The sequence below is a fragment of the Leptopilina boulardi genome, unplaced genomic scaffold, assembly GCF_019393585.1.
Source record: "Leptopilina boulardi isolate dan_hultmark-lab unplaced genomic scaffold, ZJU_Lbou_2.1 LbouV2_332, whole genome shotgun sequence".
Classification (NCBI taxonomy): domain Eukaryota; kingdom Metazoa; phylum Arthropoda; class Insecta; order Hymenoptera; family Figitidae; genus Leptopilina; species Leptopilina boulardi.
Genome location: NW_026137899.1, coordinates 83,537 through 103,340, shown reverse-complemented (window position 1 = coordinate 103,340; position 19,804 = coordinate 83,537). Strand labels below are relative to the sequence as shown.

Genomic DNA, 19,804 nt, shown 5'->3' with positions numbered 1-19,804 from the left:
CCAACACCTCCACCCTGGAACCCGCTTCTACCAGAGCGGGACTGACACGGAGGAATTACAGGACCACCGGAGGAGGTTGAGGTGAGGCTGGAGGACGACCCATTCTGAGACCCCATCCGGCCGTTCATTCCTTTCTTGGTCTGGCTGGAACAGTACCGTCTAAGTCTTTTCCGTTAGTTTCAGCACCTACAGCAACCCCAGATCCAGCACCAACGGCAGGTGTAGAACTCTTAGACTTGATGGACCTTAATCAAGTCTCTTCGGCATCGGAAGATTCATCAGAAACGGTGGATCTATTTGGCCCATTCTCGATGCCAAAGTTCAGACCCGAAGAACCTCAGTGGTTATCCGGTTCTGAAAGAAGTTACCACCACCAGGGACAAGTCGCAGCTGTCCAGAAATGCCGACTTATTTCGTACGGCAAGGGAGCCGCATGAAGACATCAACGAAACTATGGTGCCCAACCAAGGCGGAGGTTCTAACAAATGTGTGACAGACATGGACACACAACAAGAACATGCCCTAGTTGCAACAGTCGATAAGGCCCTACGTCCCCAAATACAGTATAAGGCTATCGCCCCTACTAAGAACAAATCACAATACTATCAACAAGTAACAATTTTTACATTATTATTATTTTCACTTAAACATTCAGTTTATATTCATTCAATATTCACTTTATATTCATTCAATATTCACTTTATATTGATTCAATATTCACTTTGGTTCACTTTATTTATTCACTTATGTTCACTTTATTTCTTTACTAAGGTTCACTTATATTATTATTCACTTATCTCACTAAATGGTTCATTTAATTTACGACTTTACTTATAATTCACTTAAATGAAGGTGGGGTAATGGAAGCTTTTAAATTTCAAGTACACAAGTACTTTAAATTTCGGGGAAATAACTCGGATAATTTGAACAATATTCCAATTAAAATTTAGTTAAAAGAATTTCCAGCTTTATTAATTTTCCTTCCAATCAAAATCAAATCTTTCTTTTTTATGATCTTCTCCACTTTCAATAATTGTCCCTCTATTAATGAGATTGTGTTTGTTTGCTGCCGTTGAGCTTATTAATAATCCTTTGAAGTTAATGCTTTTTACAATCGAGTCATTAATGTACTCATTGATTGTAAAAGAAGAATTCTTTTTTTGCACACAATTATTAACTGGATGTCTTAAATGTTTTGGTAGTTGCGAACAATATTTTATTTGAGACACTCCGTTAATTAATTGAGGCACAATATCTTTCTTGCTATGTATGAGAGTCTTCAGTTTTTCTAAGCAATTCTCAAAAGCAAAGGCAGAAATTTCCGAGAGTGGTTTTTTCGTATGAATGACATCGTCAGCAACATGGAGCAAAAGGTCTGTGAAGATGTCAGAACCACTTTCATAAAAATGAATTTTTAATATGCCATTAATTAGTACTCATTTAGTGCTAATTTTGTACCATATTGCCGACTTTTGTGCTCAAGGTTTTTTTAAAAAAAACACTGGTTCGGCTGAGTGAACGTTCCGCTGGCCGGACCACATCAGAAAAACATGTTAAAATCATGATTATTACTAGCCTATAATTTAGTGCTCAATTAGTGCTCAAAGATTAACATATAAAAAAATTTATTTATTAATTATTTATTTAAAAAAAGACACTAGTTCGGCTGAGTGAACATTCCGCTGGCCGGACTACATCAGAAAAACATGTTAAAATCATCAAAATCATAATTATTACTAGCCTATAATTTAGTGCTCAATTAGTGCGCAAAGATTAACATATAAAAAAATTTATTTATTAATTATTTATTTAAAAAAGACACTAGTTCGACTGAGTGAACGTTCCGCTGGCCGGACTACATTAGAAAAACATGTTAAAATCATCAAAATCATAATTATTACTAGCCTATAATTTAGTGCTCAAAGATTATCAAACGAGAAATAGGATATTGTGCATGTAGGGCTATATTGCGCTATTGCAATATGGCTTTATTGCTATACTGCGATATCGTTCAACTCAAAATGAAACGACAGCGGATTCTTTTGAGTACACAAAATTAGCATTTCAAGTCCGATAGAAAACTTAAATCGATTTTGGATACTGAAGGGGTGGTTTTTAGGGGAGGGTCTGCGAATTCGTATGAGGTTCTTTTTCAAAGCTTATGTGAGTCCAAATATCTTCAGTCTTCAAGCATAGCTTGATGAATGGACATGGCTGCGAAAAAGAGCTTTCCAAAACCCGGGAGGAAACCAAGTATTACGAAAAGCGATTTAAAAATCGCTTTTAATAATTGGAAGTCCAAGTTATTTTATGATGAAGAAATGACAAAATTAAAAAGTAAAGATGATGAAATTTGGGAGAAATTTTCGGATGCGGTAGGGAAAAAGATGCAGGCAAAAACTTTGTATAGTCGCGTTTGCGAATTAATAAAAGAGAAACCGTGTTCGCTTATAAAGAATGAAGAGAGTGAAAGTGAAAATTGTGAAGAGAGCAGTGATGTGGGAAATCGGGGGATGATAATTCTCAAAATTTTACTATATATAGTGCCAAAAAAAATTATGAGGAATTGCTCATAGAAAAAATCAGTAAAAGAAAAGATTAAGGAATTAAGAGTTAAGGACAAATAAAGAATACATTAGAAAAGGATATCGTCTGGACCCAGGAAAATGGGAAAACTGGATTTCCAACGAAATTTGGGACGCCACTAAAATTTCCTGTGGATTTAACTTTCGTGTCAATACGATAAGCACCGATGGCAATTTTGGTACCATAGAAGGTAAGTTAAAATCATCAAAAAGTTTCCATGTCTATTTTAAAAAAACTTATTTAAGTTACATAACTTAGGGGCCATACTTAAATTATTTAACTCTTTTTTTTTAATTTTACCCCCCCCCCCTGTAACACATTTTCTTGTACATTCACGACATTTTTTTAATTAACTCTCCCTCCTCCATGAAACATTACATTATTTAAATATGGCCTCTTAACTAACTTATCCAGTTATTAAATTGACTTAATAATACTTCGATTAATACTTACTTCGATTACTTCGATTATACTTAATATACTTCGAATAATTTTTAAGTTAGGAAAATTCTTAATCTTAAAAAGCTTTTTGAACAAAAGTTTAACTTAAAAATAAATTTTCAAAAATCATTTGAAACTATTGTTTGATTAAAAATTTAAGTTGAATTTTTAATTTTTAAAATTTTTAATTAATTGAAGTTTTAATTGATTACCTAAAATTTGGAATAATTATATTGTTAATACATTTGAATATGGAAAAAGTAAATTTTCAATATAAACTAAAATTTAAATTAGTTGAATTTTTAATTAATTAAAATCAGAAATAATTAAAATTTTAATCAGGGTGTCCAGCAAAACTTGGGAAAAAAATTCCCTGACTTTTCCCTGACTTTACTACTACTACTACTACTACTACTACTACTACTACTACTACTACTACTACTACTACTACTACAACTATATTCAAATTCATTTGGTTAGCAAAGAAGTTTTTTATTGACCATTAATCTTGGATATTAACCTTTAAAGTGCTATCCCGGTCTGACAGACCGCTAACAAAACTTTCTTCCCTTGTAACTTTTTTTAAAAGTACAATAAAGACTTGAGCTTTTCAGTAGCTTCATATTTTATGAAAATCTGTTAGGTAACAATTGTTTCAAAATTTTTTTATTCGATAAACTTTATAAAATAAATAAATGTTTCGAGTATAGCGGCCTGTCAGACCGACGTTAGCAGTAAGTGTAAGTAAATTCCTTCAAATATTACAAAAAGCCGTTAAAATTTAGTCGTCGAGAATTCACAACAAATGTAGCAGTGAGTTTGATTTTTCCTCATGAGAAAAGCAGCGAAACGCAGAATTTACCAAAGAATGTTCAAGACATGATCGAAATCATTCTAAAGTTTGAAAATTCGGAAACATATGTAAAAGTAAAAGAATTGATGCAAAATATTATAAGAATTGACTTTTCAATGTTAAAGAATAAAGAATAAACAGAATAGGGTAACTGCACCAGTGGTGGATCAGTTAAGCCCCTTAACTTTCTTATTTTGACTTTGAAGTTCTGTATAGGTTGTTTTTAGACAAATTCGAGGTTATTCTTTATAGTATTATGGACCAGATAGTTCCAATAGACATTTCTTTCAAGGTTAGACTTGATTTTGACACCTACGTTTACTTTAAAGCTCCATCAAAGATAATTTGTCAATGATCCTATTCTGGATCACTGTTTGCACCAGTCTTGGTTATAGATTGCTCCAGTGGTGGATCACTTAAAAAATCATACTAAAAAACATTGCATTTCAAAATTACGAGACTGAGACGTTTTGCAACTTTTATAAGGCTTTACGGACAGATTTTCAAATTCACTTTCCTATTCATATCCCCTCCTCTTTCATTTCTATAGGTAAAATGTGACTAAATGTTAATTAATCATCTTTTTATTAGAATTTTTGGTAATAAATAAATAGAAACTCTTAAAGCTTCAGTTTCAATGATAAATAACATTTATTAATTCTGGATATTTTAATTCAACAAAAATTTAACAATTTGAAATCAGGTGTTAACAATTAATAAACATTTGAATTAGTGTTAACTAAAATTTAACTCATAAAATTTTCAATAAAACAATGCGTCAACAGGCGAAAAGTAGGACTGATCCACCACTAGATTTTGTTACTTTTTTGGTTCCAGTCGTGGATCACCCGAAAACAATGGACACGCGCTACTTACAGACGTAAATATTGTTCTCAGGGCTCTATGGGGATGAAACGAAATGCCTCCTATTGTGAAAAGAATTAAAAATTGTCCTAAAATGGCTCCAAAGCTTTCTATTCCAAAATATACTCTTAACTTACATGTTGAAGAAAACTCTTGTTTTCTGTCACCACTTTAGTAATTGTTGTCCTGCTTTCTTCGCGATGAATTTAAAAATTTTTTTAAATTGTAATATTGATCTGTATAACTTTCTTAACAATTACCGACACTTGCGGTTCATTTACTTACAAACGTGTAAACACAAATGACCATTTTTCTCGCAGTTGATCCACCACTGGTGCATGATCCACCACTGGTGCAGTTACCCTAGTTGCCTTTACAAACTTTAAAATCACTAGAAAGACATAAAAAGGGAATAGCGGTCTGACAGACCGGGGTTAGCACTGAGTGTGATTTTTTATCACCTAGCACTTTAAAGGTTAAATAAACATTAACTTTTCAATAATTGAATACAGCAAAATTTTCAATATTTTTATATTTAAAAAATTGGAAGTTTCTTTTTTCTCATTTTGAAGTTTTATTTAGGCAATTATTTAAATTCAGATTTTCAGTAAAATTCTGAAGTTAAAATCGTAAAATATTTTTAAAAAACTCTTGAAAACTCAATTCTTGAAAAATTATTAAGTCAAATAGGTATATATAAAATAATTTTTGAGTTAGAAAAATTCTCAGTGTTTGAAAACAAAAAATTTTTGAAAATAAGTTTAACTCAAGAATAAATTTTCAAAAATTATTTAAAACTACTGTTTGATTAAAATTAGAAATTGAAATTTAATTGATTAAAATGTTAATTCATTAAAATTATAATTGCTTATCTAAAGTTTTGAGTAATTTAATTTTTAATTGATTAAAATGTGGAAAAATTAAGTTTTTAATTGAATAAAACTTGGAACAATTGCATTTTTAATTAATTAATATGTGAAATAATTGAATTTGAATAATTGAATTTTTAATTGATTGGTATTTGGAATAACTACATTTTTAATTGATTAGAATTTGGAATAATTGAAGTTTTAATTGATCGGAATGAGGATTAATTGACTTTTTAATTGATTAACATTCGGAATAACTAAAATTTAAATTGATTAAAATTTACAATAAATGAATTTTAATTTATTACAACTTGGAATAATTGAATTTTTAATTGAATTCCCTGATTTTCCCGACTTCTATGACCGCTTAAAAATTTCCATTATCTAATCAGAAATTCCATGAGATTTCCATGATTCCATGAACCAAAATGAAATTCCATGACCGAGGGGGAATTTACTAGTTAAAAACGTGTACACTTGACTACCGGTATTACACCTCATATTACCCGTATTACACGTTATTACAGAGTATTACACGGTATTACAGAGATTTTTGCGTTATTACAGCACCGTAATACGGCATTGTTAAAAGGTATTACACGGTATTACCAGGTATTACACGAGTATTACAGGATGAGTGTACACTTGACTACCTGAGTAAATTCCCCCTCGTCCATGACATTTCCATGATTTCCAGGTTTTCCATGATTTGTAGAAACCCTGCATTTGGAATTTTGAAAAACAGACATTGTATTTGTAATCAGCGGTCTTGAAAATCCCCGAGTAACACACAAAAAAATGTTAATCTTGAACAGCGATATATTTTACTAAAACAGTAAAATTTTGTGATACTCTAAAGAAACATATGGCTGTTCCAGGTGAAGATCTTTTTCAGTGAACAAGTTTAAAACGGATTTGATCAATTTTTAAAAATTTGTGCGACTTATTGTATCCACCATTTAAAATTTTTAAATAGAAAAATCTGACTTCAGATTCGTAATCAGCAATCACAAAAAACCCTCCATAGTGCAATCTGATCGCTCATTTCAGTATTTTATTAATTTTTTAAATAAACAATTGATAAATTAAATTTTAAATAATTATACTGTGATTATTAAATGAACTCTAAATTATAAATTGTTATTGTGATTTAAACGTTTATTCTAGAAGTGTTCGGTCAAAGGAACGTTCACTCATCCAAGCAAGAATATTTTTTAAATAAATAAGTAATAAATAAATTTTTTATTGGTTAATCTTTGAGCACTAATTGAGCACTAAATTATAGGCTAGTAATAATTATGATTTTGATGATTTTAACATATTTTTCTGATGTAGTCCGGCCAGCGGAACGTTCACTCAGCCGAACTAGTGTCTTTTTTTAAATAAATAATTAATAAATAAATTTTTTTATATGTTAATCTTTGAGCACTAATTGAGCACTAAGTTATAGGCTAGTAATAATCATGATTTTAACATGTTTTTCTGATGTGGTCCGGCCAGCGGAACGTTCACTTAGCCGAACCAGTGTTTTTCTTAAAAAAAACCTTGAGCACAAACTTCGGCAATATGGTACAAAATTAGCACTAAATGAGCACTAATTAATGACATATTAAAAATTCATTTTTATGAAAGTGGTTCTGCCAGCTTCACAGACCTTGGAGCAAATTATGATTATTTACAGTTTGACAACCTTTTCCGTAAAAATATGGCAATAAAGAAAAGTATTCTCTCAACAGTTTCTTAGCATATACCGCTTTATTCATCGCTAAATCTTTGGAAAACAAGATACGACAAGCTACGAAAAACAACATAAAATGCTTATAATAATCTGGTTTCAAAACGTACTGGAAAATCAGCGCCTTTCAATAAAAAGTGCAAAGAGGCGAAATTGGGTAGCTTTCTAGTTTTTGAGATCGTCTATATCCAAGGTTTTTCGTTAAAATTCTGCAGTGACTCCAGATGAAAAGTTTTTCAGCAATGAACGCAGATCATTTATTTGTGTTTGCTTTAACTTAGATCGTCTATAACCTGTACTGACTAATTATTGCAGAATCCTTTTCGTTACTCCGGACCAAAATAAATGCATAGGTTCTAGAAACACATGTTTAATTGGATCGAAATTTTCCAATTCCAAAAGGCAACATTCTTTAACATGATGTTGCTTCTGCTTTTTATTGCGAAAAGATTCATTAGTTCGTAATTCGCAATCAATTTCAGGATAGACTTGTTGTTTCGCAACTCTAACTCCCTCTGTGTCACATTTTTCACAAGCAAAGTACGAATTATAAGGCTTAGACCCTTTCAGGAAAGTCCTAGCAGGAGTATCAGACGAATATCCTTCAATTCTAAAAGTAAAGTATTTTTCCTTAATTGTAATCCCATTTTTGATTATATTTTTCATTTCCTGTATATAATCATCAAGCAATTCATTACACGATACTGGTTTTTATTTGGCACTGTTCACACCAATAATAAAGGGCATTCGTACATTTCGTGCGAAACTTTTCCCAAAATAGGCTACATTTGCTGTTTGGGTTTATTAAAAGGTTGCATGTCGTCCAGATTTATTATTAAATTAATGCAATCCTCGGTATAAATTTCTGGATCAATTATTTGGTTCAAAGTTTCTTCAATGCCAAAATATGCGTAGTATCCTGTTTTGTTATTATCACCTTCCTTAACTTTGATTTTAAAATTTGACTTATTGTCTGAAGGTAAAAGAGTAGCCGCAGACTTTAGTAGATTTGAAATTCCTTCACTCCTTAATGTTTTTAATAAATCTTCAACGCAGTTTCTTGTAAAATTTTTTCGATGTGTTATCCCCCAAACATGCAATTTTGTTCTCAAATTTTCATGTAAATGATTGTCCGTTTTAACATTATTATCTCTATCACTATCACTGCTTGATGATTTTAACCTTGAAGCACTTTCACTAACAGCAGTAAAACTTAAATTATCATCAAAATCAATCTCCTCTTCGACTTTAGAATTATGTCCAAACGTATCATGATCAGGCGTTGTAAAATTTTTATAAGATTCCGAATTTTCTTGTGTACTTAAATAATTTTTCTTTTTAAATAATAGATCTTCACCTTCTATAATAATTTCTTTTTCCGGAGTTTTAAGTCTTTCTGTGTCATTATTGTTTTAAATTAAAGTTGCTTGTCATTTTAGATAAGGATATTTTCTCATGTAATATGCTCTGCTTTTCGATATAAATTTCTTCATTCTGAAAATGGTGAAAAAAGTCAATTCTCATATTAATAAAAATTTAACAATCAAAAAATGAGCACACCTAACCTTCAAAATATTCGAGATCAATTTTATAATTTAAACCATTTCCTTTTATTACTATTCCAAATTTCTGTAAACTGTACGCATTTTACAGAAGGCCATTCAATGTTAATAAATAAAAATCTTTTATAATACTTTTAATTGCAATAAAAATGATAACTGTATTTTATCATTTTGCTTGATGAACTGGTGTCACTGTTGATCAGGAATTTTAAGAGACTGGCAGAGACTCACTAGACACAAGAGCGCATGATATTCAAAAGTCATCTCATTGGTCGTACAGAGCGCACTTATTTGAAATCGACTTTTTAAAAGAACATTTCCAAAAATCGCGCTCATTTCAACCAATAATGTGATAGTTAAAATTCATGTGCAGTTACATAATCTTTCGTAAGAGGGCGTACGTGAAGAAGTGTGTATAACAAAATGGCCCCTGTAAAGTTTCTAACCTTTACGTTTACAATATCGAAACGATCGCATCGTTAACGTTTAATCCTCTCAAGTTCAACAATTTATAACGTTTATCTGTACAAAAGCAACTTGTATTATTATAATCTGTTTTAAACAACTGAGTTAAACATAAATATAGAGGTAAGTAAAATTCAATATTATTCAATATTATATTCGCGATACATATTAAAAAAGATTAGGATATTACTTTAAAATAGTTGATAATTATATTTAAGCAACATTTAACAAGTTATCGATGTTATTATTCTAAGTAATAATTACGAATATAATAAATTTCACTTTAAACCTACGTGTTTTACTGTGAAATTTTTGTTTAGAGAAACTAACCTTTTCTGACATAAAAAAAGATTTAAAACTTCTTTGCAGCGAGAACTAATATTCATAAAGTTTTTGTATAGTTTCAAATAACGAAAATAACTTCATTTCTTTAACAAACTGTAATTAATGTAGTAATTATATTTTATTTTGCAATTTACATTCATAAAAATGTTTCAGCCGGATACAAAATCAAAATTCATAATTGTGGAATTTCCTACACAAAATAAAAATAAAAAAAGCAAAATCGACAAGTAGAAATTCTAGTAACATCATGGACTTTCGTTAATGAAAATGGAGAACGAAAATGTTATAAATAGGGTAAATGCACTAATTGCGGCGAGATTCGAGTCAAAACACCTTTGAAATAGAAAATTCGACATTTCTATTGTATAAACTCAATTTAAGACTTATTAAACTTAAAGCTTATGTTATTAAGATATTAAAAAAAAATTTTACTCTATAAAAATTGATTATTTAAACAAATATGAGAAATTAAAACTAATACCGTAATTTTCTATTGCGGCGAGTTTGTATCAGTTTCGGTGTATCAATTTCGGTGACCAAAATTACGTGTATTTTAAAGATACTTTGCCCGCCGAAATTGAAGCCAATGGAAATCTTAAAAATGTTTCAATTGCGGCGCGGAAAAAAATTTGATCTCAAATAATTAAATTAATAATTGTTTAAATGTGCATCTTTATAAGTATTTGTATCAAAAAAAGATTGAAATAATTTTTTTTAATCATTTGGCAACAGTTATATTAAATATAATAGTAATAATACTTATTTTTTATGAACGCGCCGTAATTGGTGCACTCGCCGTAATTAGTACACTTACCCTATATAAAATATATAATGTTACTCAAATGTTGATGATTGGACACGAGATTATGTGAAGTTGCTTTAGTGGATTAAAGCAATGTCGAGACAGATACTGAAAAAGTTATCAAAAATCTAGAAAATATGGAGAATATGAATCCGTTTTGTATTTTTAAATTTAAGTAAAATGTCCCAGTGAAAAACTTCAACCCGTCGTAATTTATGTTTTTTAAAAGTAATAATCCGTCTGCTTTATCAATAGATTTATTGACACCTCTAAATGTCATACATTTTTATGGTTTGAAATTGTATTTGTCCCTCTTTTAAAATTAACTGAAAAATTTTGTAATTATTTATTAATACGTAGTTAAAATGATTAACATAGCATTATTTTATAACTTGTTAAATACTATAGTACTTTAATAACAATACATTGAAACTATTACATTGAATTATTATAATTTTTTATTTTTAAATCTATAGTTCCAAAAGACAGAAGTTCACTTAACTGTAATGTAGCTCTAAAATTTCTAATGATTCGAAAACAGACGATAATAATTATGCAGATACGGATGATAGTACGCTTAACGATTATTCAATTTCTACAACCAAAAAGTATAAAAAACTGAAAACTAAAATTTAATTAAAAAGAAAAATAGACAAACCTCAGTTTGGTAAGTAATTTTAGATAAATACATTAAATTGATTGTGTTCATTACTTAATAACTAGAATAAATAAAATGTAAAAAAGATTTGAAAAAATTTTAAATAGAAAGAAAATTTTGGATTTTAAAGTTAATTGATAGAAAGTGTAGTATAAATTATGATTTTTTAAAATTTATTAAATAAAATTGAAAATGAAATAGATAATTTTGAATATGAAAGTTTTACTTTTAATTACATTAAAAAATAGAAAATTGTAAAAGCATATGTAAGTAAATTTGCTTTGTAGATTCAGATTCGTCTGATGATGTCAATGTCACAGAGTTAATGAAAACGAAGACTAAAAAAGACGAAGAACAAAGTTTAAAGATCAGTACTCTTCAAGACTCCCATTTACTACCGCAGAATTCTTCTGGAGATGGTGGTAAATAAAAATTGTAAATTCTCGGCATGGAGGGGGACATGATTATTTCTAATAATATTTAAGAAAAATTACATTAATCTCATACACCTCTTGTAACCTTTCACCTAAAATAACCGCATATTGATTTTTGTAAAAATGGCAATTATATGAAAATATTTAATTTTAATTTCTAGCCTTAAAACATATTGCGGACCTTATTGATCAACTTCAATACTCACTCCTCAGTGAGAATCTGCAGAATCAAATTGGAGATGATAGTAATTATTTAAGGGGTCTACCCACTGTAGACGCGCTAAAATGAAGGCTGTTTTCCAGAATTTTTCTGAGTGGTTTATATTATAAATATTGACATATAAGTTGTTAGACTAAAGAAATACACTCCCGAAATACATGAAAAAATTTTTGTTATTTGTTTTTGTAAATTTTATATGCTTGCAAATGGTAGTTGAAAAAAAAATCCCCCAAAAAAGATGGGTGCACGCTGTTGATGAAATTTCTGACATGAATTGTCCGAAACCAAAAAATCAAAAAGTTTTAGATTCAGTATGGTAATAGCTATTGCGCATATCAAGGGATTTTTTATTTTTGCAAAATTGACAAAATGGCGGATATTTTTAAAAAAAACTAACACACGGTTTTTTTTAATTTTTCGAAAAATGTCCGCCATTTTGTCAATTTTACAAAAATAAAAAATCCCTTGATATGCGCAATAGCTATTACCATACTGAATCTAAAACTTTTTGATTTTTTGGTTTCGGACAATTCATGTCAGAAATTTCATCAACAGCGTGCACCCATCTTTTTTGGGGGATTTTTTTTTCAACTACCATTTGCAAGCATATAAAATTTACAAAAACAAATAACAAAAATTTTTTCATGTATTTCGGGAGTGTATTTCTTTAGTCTAACAACTTATATGTCAATATTTATAATATAAACCACTGAGAAAAATTCTGGAAAACAGCCTTCATTTTAGCGCGTCTAAAGTGGGTAGACCCCTTAATTTCCTATTATAAATTGACATTTGTAAAAGAGACAAATATTTGAAAATATTTAATTTTTTTTATAGACAAAAAATTCATTGCGAATCTACTTGTTCAACTTCGACACTCAGTCTTGAATGAATAAGTGCAAAATCCACCTATGTTGAAGACTCGATTCGGAGATGATGGTAAATATTTAACTTAAGGCGCTTGTGTAACTCACCGATCCCGCGTATACTTCCGTCGTGTTCCATTGGAGTAAAAAAAACACAATTATCTTTTGACTCTTTTACTCCAATTGGATCATTTAATTTTGAATGTTGAGGTTTCATTTTAAGGAGTAACACCACTCTAGAGGCAGAAAAAAAGACTTATCTGTGATGATGTAGGGGAATGTGGGGGAATTGGAGCCCCTTAAGGACAATGATTAAAAAAACCAACTTATTGTTATAATAAAATATTGTTTTGGTCATTTTTTACTCCATTTGTTATTTATATTTAATTATAATTAATTAGAAATTAAGAAAAAAAAGTGAGTTTACAAAAAAAATGTTTTCTAAAAAAATGCCTTTTTTCCCATTACCCCACCTGTGGAGTATTGGGAGCTCTCACTTGAAATTCCAATAAAATTTAAGACATAAAAAAGACCTACAGCTTCTTTAGTATTAGAATATCCAATAATAACACATTTTAGACAATAAAACACAAATATTGATTCTTAGCAATTAAATATGCAACAATATAAAATTTTATAAATGAATCTTGTTTAATTTTCAAAAAAATAAGAAATGCCATATCGAGGTAACAAAACTCTGCTGGCTGACACAATTCTCCCATTACCCCAAAGAATTTTTACAGGCCACAATTTGAAAAAATGAAGAAAAACATAAACAAATTTAATTACTACCTCTATTTTTATTCGTGTATCTAAATTTACACATATTTACCGATTTGGTCTGAAAAAAAAGTAGTCGATCTAATATATGGCATCTATCGCCGCCATTCTGTAGTAAAACTTCAAGTAAAAAATTTTTTTTACACTTCAATATGCTGTTAATAAGCCCTCTAAAAGGGAATCCTATTCCTTTTTTCATTTTCCCAAAAAACATTATGACAGGTAGGTCTATTTTTTCTGCCTCTAGAGTGGTGTTATCCCTTAACGCTAGTATAAATACCTAATTTTTGCATAAGAAACTAGATTTTTTTTTATTTTAAAACAGAAGAATTATGAAAGAATTTCAGAAGGTAGTGTTTTTGGACCAAATAAAATTTTACCCCGGTTGTGCAGCACTTCCAAAAATTACTAAAAACTTTAAAAATATAAAGAAATACAAATATAAAAATAAATTTTTATATTATTATTTAATTATTATAAGAGCCTTTAACATTCACAAATTTTATAAATATTTTTATATATATTTTATTTTCTAAGTATTTCGTTCGTGAACGACTTTGGGGAAGCTATTCTGCTTAGACCTTTAACAGTGACAATAATGTGAAATACAAAACTACTTTAATATCGGTAACATTCAATCAGATGCTTTTTAAATTACTTAAATATAAAAATAAAGTCGATATTTTATAATAAAACTACAAAAACAATATTTTTTGGGGTGCTGCACAACTGAATCTGGGACAATTTTTCAAATGACTTCATAATTTTTTTCGATTCAATTATTTTACAAAAATTCATTTTGCATCATAAATTATAGGACTAATGTTGAGTATCTACAAGTAAATATTTTTCAAGCTCGTTAGTTTTGGTTGATAAACAAGTTATAAAATCAGTTTGTTACAAAACGGGAAAAATCATTGCAGCGTTTCTTTCACATAGTGCTCACAAAAGGTTAAATAATATTTGGCGAATCGGTTTTTGCTCAAAAACATCCTTATAACTTGACCAAAAGTTGACATAAGTTACATATCAATAGATAAAGAAACATGAACAAAATGACAAGTGCTGCACAACCGTGGCTGCTGTATAACAGGGGACTCTCCCCTACAAAATAATATTTAGATAAAATAAATTTGATGATAGATAAAATATAGGTGAAATAAATTTTATGATTAATAATACTTCGTTCATTTAAAAATTATGACGCTTGAGAATTCAATTATATAGTAGTTAATTATGGCAAACAATAATTTCATTGAAAACACATTATAAAAATAGCCTATTGTAATAAAGGAAAATTTTATTATATAAAAAATTGATGGAATAAATATTTGATTAATAAAAAAGTACATTAAATAATCATTAGAAATATGAAAACTATATCAGAATGAAATTATGGAAAAAAAATATTTCATACATATAACAATTATGAAGTTATTGAAGTTACTAAGAAAAATAATTCTTTAAAAGTGAAATTGAGGAGCAGCCGCACATGATAGTTTTTTTGTGAGGCTGTATAATGATAATAAATAAATAAACTAGTAAATTAATACAATTTGACTCTTTTTCAGTTATTTCTCACTATTAATTAGTCATTTTTCACTAATTGATAAAGTAAAAATTGAGTCATGATTTTACACTGAAAAAAAAATTTATTTGATTCAAATACTTCAAATTATTTGAAAAATATTTAATTGGTTCAAATACTTTTTACTTGGATCAAAAAAATATGTATTTGATTCAAATAACTTAAATTATTTGAATTCCATTTATTGGAACCGAATAAATCGTATTTGGTTCAATTAAATAATTATTTGAATTGAATAAATGAATTTATTTAATACAAATAATGGGTTACTTGAAACTATTCATTCATTTATTTCACTCAAATATTTTGTTTATTTGATACAAATAAAAAGTATTTGGCACAATAAATTTATGTAATTGATTCAAATAAACTGAATTATTTAATACAAATAATTCGCTATTTAATCCCAATACACTATTTTATCAAGATAAATAAAAAAATATTTCAATCAATTAAATATTTATTTGAAACGATAATAATTATTTACTTGAAACAATTAATTTATTTATTTCACTTAAATATTTCGTTTTATTGAAACAAATAAAGAGTATTTGATACTATAAATTTATGTTATTGATTCTAATTAACTAAATTATTTAATATAAATAATGCGTTATTTAATGTTAATACACTATTTTATTAAAGAAAAATAAAATATTTTGATCAATTAAATATTTAAGTGTAATGAGAATAATTAGTTACTTGATACTATTCATTTATTTATATATATTATTTAATATTCTAAGTCCAAAATTCAAATATTTTTTCATTAACAAAAAATTAATGTTTACAATGATTCAGAACAACGTAAAACGCGTTTTTAATAAAAATATATTTACATTTTTTTTGAAAATTCACCTGGGATGATTCATGATAATAATCATGAAGCATATAATTAATTATATTTTATAAATTGCATTTAATTGCAATTTAATTAATTGCATTTAATTATAATTTAATATCTTAATTTTAACTCAATGATGTTAAGCACTTTTCTAAGTTAGGTCTTTTGCAAGTTTAAATGACATCAAGAAGTTAACATTCGTTTCCACGTAGCGTGCGTAGCGTAGTTGGTAAAACGTTGGGCTCATAGTCCGTAGGTCGTAGGTTCGATTCCCCCCATGCGTTAGATTTGTTTATTTCTCAGGTTTGCGTTCAATAATTAATTCTATGTATGAATTAGTTGAAAAATGATAATATGCGATCATAGTATGTAGAAATTACATATTTTTTAATTTATTTATTTGAGTAAGAATTTAATTTAGAAATGGAAGAATTAGTAAATAAATATGTTATTTATTCAATTCAAATTTTGATTTATTTGAATCAAAAAATTCCCACATTTTATGCAAATAAATTATGTATTTGGATCAAATAAAATAATAATTGCCACAATTAAAGAGGTTTTAGTTTCAATTAAAACAATTACTTATGATAAATAATCGAATATTTGATTTAAGAAAATTTTCAGTTGTTTCAAGAAAAATATTTTATTAATGCAAATAAATATTCATTTGAATCAAAAAACATGCAGTATTAAATGAAATAATTTTCATAATTGATTCAAATAGTTATTTATTAGCTTTGAATATTCCATTTATTTGATTTGAATACTTTGTATTTGATTCAAATAACTATTTATTTGATACGATAAAATAATATACTTAGGTTTAGTAAATGTGTATTTGGTTCAAATACATATTTATTGAATAATAGACAAGTAAATGATGTATTTGGATCAAATACTTTTTATTTGATCCAAATAAATTTTTTTTTCAGTGTAGTAATTATATATTTTTTACTTATTCAAATTTAGATAGCAATAAAGTTTAATCTCAGTAAGATATCTTTAATAAAGTGCAATACACTATTTTTGTAATATGTGACCGTCTACGACAAAACAAGGCTTAGCTCCCAAAAAATCAATTTTGAGTTTTTGATGCTAATCGATAGATTTTAAGTTGCTCTTTCACATGCAAAAGTCAGAAATTGTTTATGTCAATTACTTTTGACACTATAACGTTCTAAAGACGGGCATGTCAAGCGTGTTCCTTGTTTCTGCTTCTACTTCAATTGCTTGCCCTGTGAAATTTACTTTTGGAAGCTAAGCCTTGTTTTGTCATGGACGGTCACATATAATGTATTTCACATTTAATAATATGTAATAATGGTAATAAGGAGTAAAATTTACACTTTTTGTACTAGTAAATTCCCCCTCGGTTGCGTGTAATTTTAACATAAGTGTATGAATTCGTCCCCTTGCCTTATTATATCACACATTTATTACATACTCAATGTAAAATATTTCTAAAACTTTAAACTCGTTTTTTAAGTCAGTGACCACAATATCTGAAAAACCGCTGAACCGATTTGGCTCAAATTTTAACACAAGCTCAACAACTACATTTTGTTGTCATTAATCGAAGGTTTTTTAAATAAAATTAAAATTATTAATTTAATCAAAAATTTAAGACGATTTTTTTTTCATGAAAATAAATTTTTTTTAAGAAGCTGCCATTCTGTGAAAAAGTGATATTTTTTTAATTCCTTCAATCAACAACATTTTCTCATAGACTAACAGAATCTATTTTATTTTTTTTGAGAACCCTTGGGAGATCACATGCGATGTGTAGAAAAATTAATATTTTTATGAATAAAATATTTTTTTAAATACACTAAAAAAAAATACACTAGAAAAACTTTCATTTTAAGAAATAAATATTCCTTTCCAAAAAAAAATCCCAACAAACTGCATTTTTCCGATCGCCTGACTAGGTATAACCCCTTAATTTATTTTCAACTAGTGTTTTTTGAAGCATTTTTCATGTACTTTCCAATGTCATAAAAAGTTTTTACGAAAAAAAAATTATTAAATTATTAATTTTTTTTCTTTATCTGTATTTTTATTAGAAATATGAGATTTTTTCCAAGCGAAGCTGGAAAAACAAAAAATTTGCGAGAAAATGTAAAACAATTTTTACTCTATTTTGTAAATAAAGAATGACAGTTAAATTTTAGGTTATATTTGTCTATCTCGTTTCCTTTTGACAGGAAATTGTAATTTACATTAAGCGAGTGAAACTTTGTGTTTGGAGTATGAAATGAAGTAGTATTTATTTACCTTAATACAAAGATCTTCGATTGTTGAATTCAAAGTATAAGTGATATTCAAAACTTTCAGTTCGATGGACAAGTGTACAAATGCTATTTTATCCTCCATTGTAGAAATTCATTAGTTAAAAACATTTAATGAAATATCTGATTGTTTACTTCAAACACATCGTGAAAGAGGTTACTTATACAAAACAACACTTGATTCATAATATTCATTTTTAGCGTTCATCTCCTATACGAAAGAAATGAAAATTCTATTTATTTTTCACAATGTAACTGATAACTTTCAAAAGAGGAACAACGATTTAGTTCACATCTAAGATTTTATTTTACAGGCAGAAGTAACTATTGTTTATTGTGTAATATAATTTTAATGTAGTAATGTGACATGATAAAATAATACTTTCATTCTTAAAAGAATATAAAGCAATGAAAACAGACAAGAGGATAGTGAATGAGTAAACTAAATTAGGGCCAAAGCATAATACACTTCAACACATTATTAGGCCTATGCACAACTGCTCGGTTACGTAAGTCGGATACCGGATACAGTCACAGCTCTACTGCCTGCCTGCCTGCAGGAAAGTTGGCGCAATTTTTGAATAACACTAAAATTAAAAATTATTTATTATTATTGCCCAAAATGAATATTAAAATAATGAAAAATAGCAAATCATGAATATTTTAAAGCAATATTAATTATTATAAAATATCTAATAGACCTTTTCATGCTGATCATTCTGTCCTCTTCCAACTCATTCGTCATTGTATGCGCTGGATAAGGACAGAACGATCAGCATGAAAAGGTCTATTGTGAATATAATGTGTATGATGTGTATTGAGGTACCATAACCTTAAAAAGGTGACAGGAACGTGTTTTTTGTGGTAACTAGCGCCCCCGACGGCCGTCTTCGTTGCTTCTGTTCCTTTTTCAAATTCCATTTTATTCATTTCATTTCTTCTTGCTTTTTTTTATCTTATATCAATTCAAAACGTAAAGAAAAAATTTATGAATATGAAATAAGAGAGAGTCTACCCTATGAGAGAATCACCCTATGATTTTTTTTAAATCGAAAAAAACCACCCTTAACCGGACAAATTCAAACTTAGGAGATAAAAAAAATAAAAAACAGATTTTTTTCAAACAGAACCTTACATCTACGTATTTTGGCTCCACTATCTCAAACACAAAGCCATAAGGGCGCACTCACACCTTTTGGCTGCCTGCCTGCCTTCAGGAGTTGTCATGGCAACGTGTAGGAGTAACAGAGAGAGAAAATTCAAATTTGAATTTACTATCTCTGTTACTCCTTCACGTTTCCATGACAACTCTTGCAGTCAGGCAGGCAGCCAAAAGGTGTGAGTACGCCCTAACTGATCCAGCACATTCTGGATTTTTTTTAAATCGAAAAACCCACCCTTCATCAGACAAATTAAAACTTATGAGATAAAAAAATTAAATAACAAATTTGTTTAATAAACAGAACCTTACACCTTATTTTTGCTCCACTAACTCAAAAACAAAACCAGAACTAATCTAGCACACTCTGATTTTTTTTAAAATCGAAAAAAACCACCCTTAATTGGACAAATTCAAACGTAGGAGAAAAAAATTAAATAAC

General features: G+C 28.4%; 1 protein-coding gene across 1 annotated transcript in view; it reads right to left on the bottom strand.

Moving 5' to 3' along the window:
• The window catches only part of LOC127285440 (tyrosine-protein kinase hopscotch), a 58,615-nt gene extending 39,980 nt beyond the window's left edge, over nucleotides 1-18,635 (bottom strand). The window contains exon 1 of the mRNA XM_051311440.1: nucleotides 18,190-18,635. Coding sequence (XP_051167397.1) covers nucleotides 18,190-18,288 — 99 coding nt within the window. The 5' untranslated portion in view covers nucleotides 18,289-18,635. The remainder of the gene's footprint in view (nucleotides 1-18,189) is intronic.
• Between the last annotated feature and the right edge of the window lie 1,169 nt (nucleotides 18,636-19,804).